Source organism: Molothrus ater, chromosome 3 (assembly GCF_012460135.2).
Source record: "Molothrus ater isolate BHLD 08-10-18 breed brown headed cowbird chromosome 3, BPBGC_Mater_1.1, whole genome shotgun sequence".
Taxonomy (NCBI): domain Eukaryota; kingdom Metazoa; phylum Chordata; class Aves; order Passeriformes; family Icteridae; genus Molothrus; species Molothrus ater.
This window is the reverse complement of record NC_050480.2, coordinates 7,629,336-7,645,972: the sequence shown is the minus strand read 5'-3', so window position 1 is coordinate 7,645,972 and position 16,637 is coordinate 7,629,336. Positions and strand designations below refer to the sequence as shown.

General features: G+C 40.1%; 1 protein-coding gene across 1 annotated transcript in view; it reads left to right on the top strand.

Moving 5' to 3' along the window:
- CNIH3 (cornichon family AMPA receptor auxiliary protein 3) overlaps positions 1–2,574 on the top strand; it is a 45,404-nt gene extending 42,830 nt beyond the window's left edge. The window contains exon 6 of the mRNA XM_036380176.2: positions 1,392–2,574. Within this exon, the coding sequence (XP_036236069.1) occupies positions 1,392–1,419 (28 nt within the window). The 3' untranslated portion in view covers positions 1,420–2,574. The remainder of the gene's footprint in view (positions 1–1,391) is intronic.
- Positions 2,575–16,637: the final 14,063 nt, after the last annotated feature.

Sequence of the window (16,637 nt, the reverse complement as noted above, 5' to 3'; positions counted from 1 at the left end):
AAAAGCTATAATTCCTTATGATTCAAGAGGATCATAAGAAAAATGCTATACCTTTGGTATAGTAATATTCAAGATGGTAAATAAATGGGTAGGTAGATTTTGGCTGGGAGCATGGGATGCACCGTGCCCCTAGTCATTCCTACAGGCTCCCTTTCATGACAGGGCAAAGCCTGAGCATGATCCAAACCCCTAAATAAGGTATATTCAGGGAGATATGCCCACCAATTGGGCATTGTCCCCCTGCCCCCTTCAGCTGTCACATGTCCTCAGCGCACAGGCACAAATGCCCAGTGCAAAAATAGGTCAGGATCATTTAAGGTAAGGCCTTGCCAGGATCCCAGTGCTTTTAATCACACCATAAAAACTACTGGACAACAAGCTCTAGCACACTTTAAATGGAGGCGATGCTTTAGCTGTGTTTCTTCTACTCCTTCCTCCACAATGTATTTGCATAGAGTTGCCTCTTCAAGCCAGTATTGCATGTCATCCCTCTGCAAGGAAGAGGTGTGCTGCAAGGAAGAAAAGCATGTTTTTTCTCCTCTGATTATTGGTGTCTGACCTGTTCTGCTGTTCACCACATCTTGAGGAGTCACTGCTGCACGTTGTTGTTTCTCAGTATTCCTTTTAAATACTATTGAGATTTGGGGGAAAAAAGCATTTTTTAACTCCACGTTTTTGTGTTGGGATCAAAGTCAGCTCAGCCGTGTGGTGTAGCATTTCTCCTGAGACTTCACTGCTGTGCAGCTTCCTCTGAGCCCTTCAATCTAAAACATGGCCACCCTCCAAAATCCACTGCCTGGTGCTAGATAAAATAGTATAAATTACAGACATTTTTCCAATGCTTTCCTGGGTATTGGCAGAATTAGAATTGCAGCAAAATGGAGCTGTGGCAATATATACTGTTTTCTCTGCTTTTCCGAGTTGCATTTAATATGTATGGATTCAGTCCAGCTGGTGGCTGCATTTTATGTTTCTTCTAGTGCACAGAGGTTTTTTTCCAAAGGAAACAAAACAATGCAATTTCATAGAAAACCTTGCCTGCCCTGCCGAGAGTTGCTGGTTGAAGTTTGAAAGATCAAACATGCTAAAGCAAAATGGTTTTGTTTCTTTGCTGTTCAAATCCAGACATCAGACTGAGCTTTAAAAAGCTCAAACACAGCTTGTGGTGCAGTAGAATGTAGATAATGAATTTGTTATTTCTTGAGTGCCTTTTGATACCCATCTTGAATGCACCATAATTAAGATGCTTTAGAGAGATAGAAGGAATGCAAAGGAAAGCACAGGCCATTACAGCCAGACCTGAGGAACAGACAGCAAAGGGTTATAAAAATCAAAGTGCTCTGCATGCTTCAAAGGGATACTTTCATATTGTGTCTTTCTTTTACATTCAGCATGATCTACACTCTGGTGAGCTCTTAACTGAAAGATCATCACTAAGGACTGAAAACAACAAAGGCTGGAGGTGCAAGGACGAGTGAACCAAGGGATGCATGATTAAAAACAGCAAAGAGGAAAACTTTGAACCCAAGCAGTAAATACGGTACATGAGAGAGAAATCAAGCAGAATACCATGGGAGAATGGCTGAGTTAATTCTGTCTCCTGTTTCTCAATGTATTGCAGCAAATGATTTTCAAAACCCAAGCAAACAAAAAAAAATTGCAACTATGTGGGCCAAATTATACAACTATTCACCTTTCCAGGGATAATGCTGCTTGGTTTAGTGGATTCATTAAAATTTTAATGCCTGTAGTCCCTGCTGTCTTCCAGGAAGCAACATTCCTTTTCTTAAGGACTGTTCTGGACTGAGGAAGCACAGGACAAGATGATCTTATACAGAAAGAAGAGCTGTACAACATTCTGAAAACAAGCAGTGAGTGGACTTTGGATGGATATGTGACTGAACTGCAGGGCTATTCTCATGACACTGGTCAAACAGGGATGTCAAGTCTCATGGAACTGCTTCAGTGGTTTTGGTCTGTTGGTTATTTTTTTTTCCCCACCAAAACAACAATACCAAAAGAATTTGCAGTTTCAGTGTTCTGTATTCTAACTATATGCTATTCCTGCAGGTGAACATCCAGTATATTTCTGTACTTCATTTGTGATGCACCAACACCATTCAGTGAGATGTTAATTGGGTAAACCAATTAACCAATACATTGGGTTTAACCTAATGAGGCCAAGCACTTACCAGAATAGTGTTCCTCTGACTGAAAAAAAAAAACCCCAAACCAGGTAAAAGCTGCATATATTTAAAGAGGATTGTAACATAGCTATTATATTCATCACAATGCTGGATGGCAAATACTGGACCAGCTAATTGTGGTCTGTATTTCTGTTTTGCAGTTTTACTTCTGCTGTAAAATTTAAGCTGGAACAAATACACAAAATGTCTTTGTCTTGTATGAGGTTCCTATTGAAAGATGTTCAGTTTTTTATAATTTAAAGCTTTTAAAATTTTGTCATAGAATTCTCATTTGAATTCATTTATATGGGCTGCATATCTTTATACATATGTATGTAAACACAAATACATATCTACATAAATACAATCTATTTACATTTTAGGTCCATCTGTTTGACAGGTCAAAGGCATCAAGTCTCCAGAACTGCTGCTAAATATATTTCAATGCTGATCCAGGTGAACCCAGACTCATTCCCTCAAAGTCACTGGTGCTGTGGGTAGTAGCAAGGCTGTAAACTCGAGACTAACACCAGAGCCTTCACAGACACTGCTTAGCTCTTGCATAAGGTGGGTTTCTACCAGAGATTGGCAGAGAACAGTGTGGAGAGGCCTGTCTGTCCCCTGGCTTGTTCACAGCTGGTCCTGTTAGCAGGAGCTCACTGATCACCACCCTTGGTCTGGCTATTGAGGGCCAGCAGACTGATCCTGTACCCAGCTCTGAGGTGTTTTTAGGCTGGGCACAGCAGTTCAGCTGGAGAGATGCAGTCTCACCATGGCTGCTGAGTCATCCCATGTCTGGCATGTTCCCTGTGGAGCTGGAGTTACTGTGTGCCTGCAGTGCCAGGACTCACTCTGGTTTGGTCTGTGCAGTAACAAAATTAAATCCTGTTGACCAGCAAAGCACAGTGGCTGCATGATAACTCTGCTCCTGGACCATGCCAGCTCCCAGATCCTGCCTGGGCATTGCTTGGAATGGGGCTAGCTGGCCTGTGCAAGTATTATACTGGGATCATTCTAACAATATTTATATGAAGTTGTCCCAAGGGCTGACATTCTTTAATTTACAGTAGTTTGTTTTTATTGGGTGCATTTTATCTTCATACAATGTAGTATACCCAGTTTTAGAAGCATAAGGCTGCCAAATCAGATGTTGGGAAGCTGATTTGGACTCTGATGGTTCACAGGTTTGGATTGCACCCACCACAGAGGTGGCTGAACTGTTCTTGAAATCACACTGACCCTGCTGGCAATACAGATATGTTCTCTTGGAGTGAGCCTGTGCTAAGGAACTTCACTGCACCATTACAGAGCCAACTGATGGAGCTCTGCTGCAGAGGAATAATTAATGCACAACCCATGACAAACTGATGGTTGTCTGTAACTGGATTTCATCTCTGCATCCTGACTAAATCATCTAGTTCTACAGCAGTATAGGAACCAGATTCACAGGAACAAGTCACAGTGAATAACTTGTAGATGTCTTGCTACCTCATAAAACTTTCATCTCTGAGCTCTGAGCAGGTGACTGAATCGTTCCATGCATCTCCTAGGATTTCATAGGAGATGAAAAGAAATTACTTCAGGTTCCCTATATTCCAAATACATGCTTTCAAGTCAGTTTCATTGAAAGGCTTGGAATTTTGTGAGGTTGGATGGGTGAAAGTATGATGGCTTCTTGCCTGAAAACACACAGTTTTCAGATCCTGAGGTTCAGGGATGAGCTGGACTGGTAGGAGGTCAATTATTTGCCTGCAGGGCTGAGTAAAAGCTCTGTGAGTTTTTGTAGCTGGTCTTGAGCTGGAATTCTTGACTTTGCACAAAAAGCAGTTGTTTATGTGGGTCTTCTGAATGTAACCTCAGGGGACTTCACAAGGACTGCAGTGGATATGCTTGGTCTTTGAAAGAGGTCCTCTATTGCAGGCAACTTCATCAATACACTTACCAAGCTCCACTGGAAAGCAGAACACTTCATTTGGTCCTACTACTGCTTTGAGTGTGTGTTTCCAGGATTTCACTGCTCTGGTACTTGAAATTATATATATATTTTTTTTGCATTTCCAGAATAAATTTATTCTTAGATAATTTATTCCACTTGCTTTTGAGCCGACATTAACCTAAGTACACTTTCTCTCATGCTGCTTAAGATTTCAATATATAGAGAAAGAAGTCCTTTTCACCCTCCATTCTGTTAAAAGTGAGCTGTCTCCTGTCCTCCCATAGAAAACTCTATTCTCCATGTCTTCTTTAAAGGGTTTCTCTGTTGTCTTTCAAGTCAAATTAATCTTTCTTAAGAGTGAATAATCACAGCTGTTCAGAGTATTCTGGAGAGTGTCTTACTCTAATTAGTCCTGGCTGTGAGTGGACAATGAAAGCTAACAGTCTCCGTTCTTTCCAATAATACTTATTCAAAAAAGTAATCACACAGCTCTCAATAGCATTTTGTTTCTCTTTTATATAAATCTTAAAGCTGATGGAAAAACTGATTATGTTCCCTTTCATTGAATTCAGTCTGCAGAGCCAGGAGTTGGACTTGATGATCCTTGTGGGTCCCTTCCAGCTCAGGAGATTCTGTGATTCTGCTTTTACCAAAGCCAGGGAAGAATAGAAAAGAATACTGAGATCTTTGGTCACAAGGAAGTGTCTTCCCCATGTCACACTTTTGAGGGAGAAATCATCTGTGTTATGCTTTTTGTCTCCAGTTCCTCCTTGTTGGTTAGTGGAGGCTGGAGATTTCCTCTGCAAGCCAACTTTCTTCCTGTCTCTTTTCCCAGAAGGCTGAATGTTATTATTTAGGAGCAGAGTTCTCTTCTCTCACAGAGAGAAGAATCTTCTGGGATTTATTTGATGATAAATCCCAGAAGACACAAGAAAACACATCATCACCCTTTGCTCCTTCAGGAGCAGATGTGAAATGAACATGTTCTTAAATGAGTATTCATTTTCCTCAGCTCCACTATCTGTGAAGTGAAAGAGGTGATACTTACCTTGTGAACTCTTCCCATACATGTTGTACTTTTTTTTTTTCTTTTTCCAGTAACTGTTGAATCTGCTTAAAAGAAAAAGGTAAGAGGTGGAAAAAAATGGGAGAGGATGAGACTTGGATGAGCTGCTTACCAAAGAGTCATCTACACAGTGTGCTGGCCTTTAGCTGCCTGTTCCTGGAAGGGATGAAAGGCAAGGTCTCCTATTTATAGTCAGGTAATTGCAGTGATGCTGAATAAAATTGTTGCTGCTCTGACTGTTTCAGTTTCAAGTACAGCAAATCAGTGCTGATAGCAGAATGCTTCGCCTACAAATAATTAACTGTACTTAAGCTGTCAGAAATGTTTTTCCATCTGCTTCCTTGAGCCATATTCTTCCTTTTGCACTAAGCCCCTCGAAGAGAAAGAAAAAGTTCTTCAACCTACACCTTGCAGAAACTGCTCTGAGGTTGTTATGATCTGGCAATGCTGTTGGGGTCATGAGTAATCCTACATTGTTAGCAAGGGCATTAGCAATCTGTTGCTTTCCCTTTCTCCATTCCATCTCCACACAGGTATTTTTGCCAAAAAAAAGAAAAATCACAGCGCATGATCCAAAATCCTTGAATTTAATGGTGGTAAATTATGATTTGTTGTTTCCATTTAATGCCCATTCCCTCTACGTGGGGAATGGGTTCACACTGGAAACTCTCTAGGCTTTTGTTGGTAGGATTCTTTAGATCTTGATACCACATCCATTAAACTGAATTGTGTTAATGGAAAGGGAACCTGCATTTTTGAGGGATAAGGGTAAAATTTCAGTGCTCACGTTAAGCTACCACAGGAAGCTATACCAGCTTGGTAAAAATCTGGCTACATGGAAGTTGATGGAAATCGTGCCTTCTGTTTCATGTGAGCCCCACTTAACACTGCACAATTTTTACCAAGAGGTTGGTGGAAATTAAAAATAGAAGAAAACCCAAACAAAGACAGTAAGTTTAGTTCATCAAAAATGTTATTGGATGTTAGATAAAGCTTGAGTTGCTACAAATAGAGCAGGAGATGAAAAGGTCAAAAGAAACCAAGAGTTGAGTTCTTCATTCTTTGGGAAGCAGCAGGTACCAGGCTGCCATCCATGCTCCACTGAACTTTACATTGGTGATCTCAGTCCAGATTCCTGCTCCTGAGTTTTTCCATCATCCATTGCTCATGAACACATTGTTCTGATTTATTTTTGTTCTGCTCAGTAACGCAGTTGCAGGGGGCAAGAAGGGAAAATTCTCCCATGAAATACAATATTCCCCTTCTTTTCTCCCAGAAAACATGTGAACATGCTGTAACAAAATTCTAATGATGTGTTGCAGTGATGCACCTCAACCAAAGAATGAGGTTCTTTGCTGCAGACAATATTCTGATGCAATTTAATAAACCACAGGTCTAGAAATATTTTTTAGTGCTTGCACACTTGAAGTAGTTATTTTATTACCTCTAATTGCTGGCCAACTTCCCATGTAAGAGAAAATATGCTCCTGTGGCCCAGCTCCATGAATTTTAGTGAAGTCAAACTCTCAGTAAAACTCTGAGGAATGTAAAGTGCTTTTTAATTTTTTTTTTTCTAATAATGAAACTCCATATTTGAATACTATGTTATGGCAACAAATAAAGCATTAAAAGCCAAAATACCTTGTTTAGTCTAAATCTCAAAGAGATGTTGCTCCTTTTTTCCTACAAATTTTCCCTAATATCACCAGTCTCCTGACAGACCTGAAGAAATTTGTCTGTCCCACTGTTCTGACAGTTTCAGTCTTTTTAAACAGATTTGCAGCCACTGATCATCAGTGTGAAATGCTGACTGGAAAAAAACAACTTTTACAGAGCACCCCAAGGTTTATGGAAATATTTTAAATAGCACAGAAGTCATCCAGTCTTGTGGAATGGCTCTCACCTGTGCACAGTAATGTCAAGTAACAAGCACTTAATAGTACAAGTAAAGCATAGTACAAGTCTTGTAGAACAAGCAAAGCAGGATTTGTTCTGTGTTTTATGAGCTCTTGGGAGATGGAGGCATTTCTCTCTCTGAGTAGTGCCTGGTACTGCAGAGCTGAAATCAGGAATTACACATCTAGATGGTATTATAATCCTAAATAATGAGTACTTTTTCTCATAGGAGGAAACAATGGAATTCAGTGGAATTAGTCAAAATGCATTTGTTCCACTGCCACCAAGATGGGTACTTGACCTGGGCTGGTGCTGTGCCTCAGGGCCTACTGACAAACTGAAGTGTGCTCCAGCCTCTGAATGCATGTGTGCTGTAATGTGATGCTGCCAGAAAGCACTAAAATGTAAAGAATAGTGATCAAAACTGCTCCCCATGTCAGTATTTTGCACCCTTCTAATTCGTTTTGGCTTTACCCATTTATCCTCTTTCTTTATCACCCATTGGATCCTGTTTCATGCATCTTTCAGTGCTGCATTTAAAGCAAACCCAGTGCAAGCTCAGACTAAAAAACAGTGGCACTTATGCAAATCCTTCATCTGCTTGTGGACATTTATTTGAGAATAAAATTATTCTAGTTTGGTTGTAACTAGGTACAAATGGAAATTAGCTATTTTGATAGACACCCTTTCATCCTGGAAAATGAATAAAGCCTCATTCCTACAGGAGTTTGATGTTTAAATGTGCAATAGCACACATTTGTTATTAGCCTAGATCAGCAGCATAGAAGTTGCCTCAATCTGGCAAAGGATGATAAATTTTTGTAGGCTGCAGAGCAGCAGAGCTGTGTTCACAGGGGCAACGTGTCCCATTTACAGGCACTGGTGTCACCTTCCATGGTGGGGAGTTGTGCAGATTTCTGGGGGGCATTTGGCCTGTTTTAACCCCTTGGTTCATCCACTACAGATTATATCACCCTGGAATTTTGCCAGCCTAACATTTTGGTTCTAGGTCCTCAAATTCAGCCCTGAAGCAGGCTTTTTTAAATACATATTGATACATGTTTATATTGTCTGAGACATTGCATGAGATGAAGGAATATAAAGTGGGTTTTGTATCCCCTTTATTGTCTGTTTATAGGCTTTTAAATACTTTAGTATTTAATTATGTGCTCCTTGATATGCACATACCCACACAGGCCATCTAAAAGCTGAATAAATTCTTGTCTGTTAATATAATGAAAAAAGGAAGTGCTCTTCTGTTATCTTTGTGTTTTATCTGCCACATAAAGCAGGTCCAAACAGTAACATCACTTATGGGGTTATACTAAACAAGAAAAGGAAGCTGTATTTCTAACATGTTAATTTAGAGTACATTTTTGACAAGTGCTGCTGGCAGGTTCAGAGTTGCTGCTGTGGGGTCGTTGTAAGCCATGCCACCTCAGGTCATTTGAGAGCCTTTTTTCAAGGGATGTCAAAGATATTCCCTGAATGTGCTCTTTCTCTGACTTTTTGGCCTTGAAAACCTAGATGCAGTTAGCAAGGTCTGCAGGAGAAAACAAAAGCTGATCAGTCCTGCCTGTCACCCAGAGCACTGCCATAATCCCAGCAGCATGCAATGCTTTGGCTTTGAATATCTCTGGAGGAATCTGTTGTATTTTCTAGCATGTGTTTGCCTGATGAGAGCAGCCAGTGCCCCTTTATGTTAATTATTAAACAAGATTATTAAGTTGTATTGGAAAATATGACTCATTCTTTCAAAACCTGTTGCCTTTAAGTAGAAGCAGTATTTATCCTCCAAAAGCTTCCTGAAGTGCTAGTGGCAGCAGCAGAATTTTAATGTACCCTCTCTCATTCATCATTTGAGGTCTACAACAACAAGCAATGAATCTTTGATGAACCTTGTCACGCTTCCTTTGGATTGTAATAGCAGTTTTATAAGCTTTAAAGAAGTTCAGAAGTAATTTGCTGTGACTGTATCTACTTTTTTTTTAATCTATGAGCACTCAGCCCAGCACTGATAAATCACCAGATTAGAAAGTCTTGCCCCTGTGTTTCTGGTGTAAATGAAAACCTATGTACCATATATTACAAGCATATTTTCCAGAGAAATCCCAATAAAAGCTGCCAGACCACAGAGATCCCTTTAAATATATATATATATATAAAATAAATCTGTTGATAGTATCTAGAGACAATATCTTATCCAGGAGCACTGGGAGCAATTATGAATTGATGATGCTTCTTTCCATTGGATTGTAGGGCTCTGTTTTCTCTCTGCAGCATATTTTGACACCCATGAAACACACTTCCATGTAGATAAGAGTGATTATCACACTGCAGATAAGAGTGCAGATTTTATCAGAGATAAAGAGTGTGTTCTCAAATGAGGACGTTACTTTTGTCATTTCTTGTTTTGTCATCCTGTTTTTGTGCCTTGCTGTGCTAGAGGGTAGAGTCAGAACTACTGAGCACTCAAAGACCTGGAAATTTGTTTACTGTTGAGACAACCTTTGCAGTCACCAGCATTGCTGGCTACAAAAATAACTTGTCCTTTTAAAAGGAGTTTGCCCTGAGACTTCTTGACTTGCAGAAACTCTGGATGTAGTTTCTCTCCAGAATTAAGGCACATCAGCATGGCTGTTTCAAGCCTTTCAAAAAGACAGAGCAACCAATCTACAAAAGATTCCCGGCGCTCTGCGAAGCCCAAATGGAGCAGAGCTGCTTTGCCACGTCCTTGCCAATGACTGAGGGCCGTGTGCTCTTGGTTGGACTCCATCCTGCCTTGCTGATTCTGGCTGCTGGAATGGTTCCCAAGGGGGAGCTGCTGGCCAGGCTGAGATCAGCTCTCTTACCCTGTTAAATGATGGGCTACTCTACCAGTTCTGTGTTTCTCCAGTGGTTCGGTTCAGCAATGTGTCAAAGGGATAGAGCGACACTGGAGAGGTGCAGCAAAAACATACACGTTGTTTAGTGGGTTTCTGCTGGTTGGTGGTGAGGCTACAGACTCCTTAAATCCTCTCAGGGCAGGCAGGTATTTATCAGTTCTACCCAAATATGAATATTTCAGTTTCAGTCACTGATGACTTAAGATTTTATGTGCAGAGGTGAATATATCAGGGAAACTTCTTCATCAGTGGTGGGTGAAAGAGATGACCAAATGATTCTGGGAGTGTTAAGTCCTCTTCTAAGCCTGACTTTGAGTCTGCAGTTTCTCCAGAATGTTCAGAAAGCTCTCACAGGTCAGTCTTTGTAATCTGGCTGTGAGATTGGCAAGATTGAAGACGCTGGTGTATCACCTTTACAATATTCATTATCAATTCTGTGATGAATAACAACATCTTTTGTTAGTGAGCAATACCAGAATTCTGTGTGCTTCTACACCTATTTTTTTATGCCTCATCTCTCTTTCTGTGATGCCACAGCTGAGTATATTTTTAGCTGGGGTGATATGAACAACATTTTTGAATTCTCTGTGTTATTCATTGTTCTACTTCACATGCAACTGTGCGTGGTTTTCTTTTTTTTTATATTTAAATTGCAGCTGTCATCCAGGAGTCTTCCCTGAGCTCTCCAACTCTGATAGCCAGTTGGGCAGATACCCAGCTGGGCAGATTGAACTGAGATTGGTCCAGCTGGACCAATTCCTTACTTGGATTTGGAATCCAAAACAGCTACTTTTAAAACTGAAATACCTTGCAATCTCTGCTCTGGCCTCTGATTCTGCAGAAGCAGACAAGTACACCCCCAAATGGAAATATTGCTCATCCCAATTTCTCAAGCCAGGAGAGGCAGATTTGTAAGAGGGAGAGGACAGAGGGAACACAGAAGTGGATGAAGAAAATTAACCTTGGAGGGAAGCAGGACAGTATGACAAAAGCAAAACATCTGTTCTTCCCAAACAGCCAGTTCTGTTCCTCCAATCTGAGGAGGCTGCTTTGTTTTAATAATCAATGCTGTGGGTAGGTGGTCATCTGAACAGGTCCACCACACCTTTTTTGGGGTAGATTTTTTGTGTCATTTCTGCAAATGTGAGGAGCAGATGAGCTATTGTACTCTGACACAGGCTCAGTGTGTGATGATGGCCAGGTGGCCTAAAATTTTTATGCTGCTGCTATTTCATCCCTGCTGTGGAGATTAAAATGCAGTGTCTCGACACCACATTGTCAGGTTTATCTATAGCTTGTAAAAGAATTTGAATGCATCAAGTGTGGCACATTTCACTAATAAAAGAAATCCTTTTCTAATGAAGAGAGGCAGCATATTTTAATATTTCAAATACTTGACAGGGGAGTCTCAATTTATTTCTGATTACCCTAGTGACTTATTGCCATGGAGGCATCACTTCATTTTAAAGAGCACTGATTTTCCCCTCTCTCCAAATTTGGTTGAGTGTTGAAACATCCTGCTTTGTAATGCATAAGGAAATTTCCAGATGGAGAATACCAGAGAGGAAAGCACATTATCACAGCTCACATGTGCTGTGTACCCTTCAGAGGATTTTGAATGGTTAACAAATTGCATGCCTTCTTATGAAAACTGCCTTGGCAGCAGAAGTCTTAAAAATGGCACTGTGAAAATGATGGCATTGTTTTTAAGAAATTGTAAGTCCTTATTTGCATAATAGCCCAGCAAGTTCATCTGCTCAAATCCTGCTTGCAAGAAAACCAGTGCATTTTGTTGGTGCTCTGAGCAGTCCACAGCCACATGGGTTGTGCCACAGGGCAAGGAAGTTTTCCAAGTCTGAGCACAGGATGGCTCCCAGGGTTATAATGCTTGGCTGGCTCTTGGAGTTACCTCGGTTTATTCATGTTCATCAAGTGAAGGGGGAGACAAAGACCCTCTGTAAAACAGTGCTCCTGTAATCCTGTAATTCAGGTTGGGGAAATCAATTCCCTGGAGGATCTGAGAACAAAAACTCACACAACCAATATTGATGCCTGACAAGTGATCAGTCATCTCAATTACCAAAGTGCACTTTTTGCTCTCAGCAGCACAGCAGGTTGAGTTCTGACTTACAGAAACAATTTCTTGTAGTGAATCAAAAATCCATTAATTTTCATTTGGAGTATTTAATTTATTAGAAAAGTTAGGCTTGCACAGTGGTATAGCAATTCCATTATATTTCTAGCTAAAAAAATTTGCAGTTAAAAACAAAAAACCCATGACATACTGGCTATTTATTATGCTATCAGAAAGTTTGGCTTAACTCTTGACAAGTCCATAAGGAGATGTTCTAGTTCTGTTCTCTGAATTTTGAACTGCAGCTCCCAGGGTGGGACTGGGTGATTCCCACCAGTGCTGTGCTAAAGCATGAATTTCCAGAGCTCTTTAAAATCCTAGGGTAAAGAACATAATTGAGTTAAATTTGATTTGGTTTGGATTTCTTTTATTGTAGGAATTGCAAGTCCCTTCCTATCTCCATAGCAGCAATTATTTCAAGGCAATATCTATAAACTTTCACTATCTTATCTTGTTCTCTGAAAGAGTTGTAAGAGTAGAATTACTCTTCATTTTCTACATTAAATTTACTGTCTGAGCCCAAGCTGTGATGGATCCCAAACAGCTCAATTTTGTATCTCTGTTCTCAGACAAAACAATTTCGGTTTCATAATGAGATTGAACTCTTCATTGGGTTATTTGTAATTTGAGAATATTCTGCCTAGGTCCTAACTTGGCTTTCTTGTTTCCAAGTTGCTTCCAGTCATTTGAAGAGGGAAAAGTTTATGAACACTTGCTAGAGACAAGAGGTAAAAAATAAGAAACAAATGTTAATTTCTGTTTATAAATTTAAAAGATATGCAGTTCTTGAAAATGTTTTTCTCTACTTTTCTCTGTTGCTTTGGTAGTATCTTGGGGGAAATATGCTGGCTCATCTTCACATAGGAGTTAATTGATGATTAGCCTGATGTAGCCAGAGGACACTTTCACTTCCCTGCTGTTTTTATTGCCTCTAAGAAGCTTGGGAAAGGCAAAAGGAAGAAGCTATACTGCTAAAACCACTGAAAAATGGGAAAAAAGGTAAAAAACACACGCGCACAAAAGAACCCCCAAACACAAAAGCTATAAATGCTCCGATAAACCTGATAAAACATGCTAAAACCCACTAAAACATCAAAAATGGCTTGAAACACCAGAACCCACCATGTGCTGTACAAGGCTTCATAGAATCTCAGGGCCTTCCAGCCTGTGTTGGTGTTGTACCAGAGATGGGACACACAGGAGCAGGGCTGGTCTCTGCCACACCACACACTGGGTCTCATCCCTGCTTCATGATGGAGATTCAAGAAGGCAAACTCTGAACTTCAAAATACGTCCCTCCACCTTCTTTAAAAATTCCACCTCACTGCTGAGGCGTTTGCTGCCTGCTTGAGGACTGTGATGATCCAGGTCATCAGGAGAAGTGCTGACATTTGGCACACTGGGCATTGAGCAGCAGGTTGTGGAGGAGCTGAACAAAGCCATCAGCCTTGCCCTGAGCTATCACTATCATTCTATCACTATCAGCTATCCACTAAGCACATCAAACATTCTCAGAGAGATTTAAAGAATAATGACACCATTTGCCTAATTACTTGCATAGTTAACTGATTGTTTTGACAGTAAAATTACTTTAATTTAGATGTCTGATCACATAGGACATTATTTTTTTTTACCTTTTTTAATTCATCACTTCTTGCCCTGCCACTATTTCCATTCTATGTTCCCATGGAGTTTAATCCTCATGTCTCTGAAATATTAAAACCACTTGAGGCACAAGGTCAATGTTACCATGCACACAGTGAATACTAAATCAGATGCTGTGCTTCATATTCCAGACTGAGGCTTCCAGGAGGAGGAGGGATCAGGAGACCTTTCAAGTGCTGCACTAACATTGACAGCTTTATTATAATGTAAATCAAATAAGAGGAAACATGTTTAACAAAACATCAGAGTTTGCTGGGTTTTTTTTTTTTATTATTTAGGAAATAACACATATGAAATGGAATTAAGTTTGTGGTCTGTATTAAGTGGATGCCTAAATGCAGCTGTATACAGGGAGTTAACTGTTAGATAGAACACTTGTGTGAATGGCAAAATCTGTACACAAACCAACGTGTGCAACAGACTGTGACTTATTTCTTGGCATGTAAAGCTGCCTAAGTGGAATTCAGAGTTGCCTGGCAAGGGTCAGCAGTTGCTGCTTCCAAGAGCTGCTGTCTCACTTATGTATTACCACAACAGCTGAGTAGAACTCATAAATATTTGGTGGGTCTTCATATTGTCTCACTGAACTGGAAGGACCTGGTGAAAAAGGCATTTACTCAGCATCTGTGCTCTGGAATCGGGAGGAAAGAGTAAAGGTGGGGAGAAAAGCAGGCAGGTAATCAGGCAAAATTAATTGATGGAAGAGGGGCAAAAATCCACTTGACAATGGAGAAGGGCAGACAGGTAGCAAATGGAATTTGAAATCATAAATAAATCTGTTCTGTCTGTCCATTATATGTTTCTCACTGCTCATCTGAGTTCCAAGAAAACACAATTCCAAGTGTGGAGACTGGGAAGATTGCAATTATTCAGAGCACAGGAGCGAAATAATCGTGCCGAGTGCTGAGCTGGAGCTTGCTCATTTCAATTTCTAATCAGACCTGTGCATGGCACAGAATAAATGATAATTATGAGCACTGCAGGAGCTTGTTGCTGTCATGACTGAAGTCTGATCATTCTGTATCTGTTATTTAATTAAATTTGCTTATAAATCCCACATTACATGACATCGAAGATAAGACCCAAAGTTGTTCTTTTAATCCATCAAAAATTCTAGGCCCAAACTGATCTGTCATGCTTTCTTCCCAGGAAAAAACAGCTAGTAGCTAAATCTGTTATTTTTATTGTAACAGCCTGCTCCTTTCAAACTCATTGATGCATTGAAGCCAAGGGCTGGGTATTCCACAGTGACTCAAACTTTGACTTGTTTTTATTAAGTGTAATGGGTCTGATTAGCTATTTATGGAGGCAATCATACAGCCACTGGTGCAGAGCATCTGAATACCTGCAACAGGACCAAAATTATCAGGATTTCCTGCCTTAGGGGATTGTGTTTCTGATTTCAGGTTTAACAGCTCAGAGCCTGTACAGAAATCATGCAGGCACAAGCTCCTCACAAGTTCTTTCCCTGCTTGAGAAGGATCTGTAGATGGAAGTTTGGGGCAGAAGAACAATTCAGAGAACCAAATGAGGCTCAGCTCTGCCACTGCTCAGACTTGGGCCTCCGGGGATTTTGTGGGTTTTTTGTGGGTTTTTTTTTTTTTTTTTTTTTTGACTATTCTTTTTTCTTCCTTTGTTTTTGTGTTCATTAATTTCCACATAGCCTGAATTTTACATAAAGAATTAAAGGGACTCAGCAGTGAAAGTGGTCACTTCTTTGAGGGGTTTGTGCTCCTGTGCATCAGTGACTACTAGGTGCTACCATTTCTTACCTTCTTGAGGAGAAGCCTTAACATTCTAGATTTCCCTTTTGTTAAAAATGCAGAATTATGTTCCTAGAGGCAGTGTTGAGCCGACTAATTTACCTTTTGCATATTATTGTTCATTTTGCCCAGACTGACTTAGAATTGTTTTATTCTTCTTGCAGTTTTGATATCTTTTTTCCCCACCACAAAATGCAAACTATCAACTGATGATGCTTATGTGGCTTGTTAAAACTCCCTTTTTTTCTTTTACCAGCAAAATATATCCTGACACATAAACTAATTGAAATTAGCTTTACATAAAATGGTCATTTGTCATAAAAATTATTTCTTAATATTAATCACAGGATGGTTTGTATTGGAATGGACCTTTAAGATCATCCATTTCCAACTCCCCTGCCATGGGCAGGAGCACTTTTTCCTAGACCAGGTTGCTCAGAGCCCCACCCAACCTGGCCTTGAGCACTTCCAGGGATGGGGCATCCACAGCTTCTCTGGGAAACCTGTTCCAGTGCCTCACCTCCCTCCCAGCAAATAATTTCATCCTAATATCTCACCTGAACCTACCTTCTTTCAGTTTAAAAACAATTCCCCTTGTCCTGTTCCTCAGTCCAGGTCTGCAGTTCCTTACTCTGCACTTGGTGCTGTTTTGTTATCAAAAGCTGTTTGGTGGGAAAAGGGCTGATAAGAATTTGTGAGGGTCTGTGAGAAATACAGTGGTTTCACAGTGGTCTGGTATATTTTATGGGTTTCATATGATACATTCTCTCTTAACTACAAAGGGTCCTTCAAGTAAAAAATAGCCTTTGCTCTTAGAATCCATTAACACAGAGGCTGTCACACCCCCGCTACTGCTCTGCATGTTCATGTTCATATTTTAATTGGCACTGGACTGCACTGAGATATCAATTTCAGTTGGCTTAAACCAATTTATATGAGATGTGAGTACAGGCCTCTGCATTGTTTTAATTAATGTGGTCTCTGTCTAACTAGTGTTTGTAAAACAAATCATTTGTTATATCTTGCACTCAACTTTCTTGTTTTTCAAAGAAAAACATGCTATTGAACCACTTTAATCATCTTGAATGAAGATTAATTGCATATTT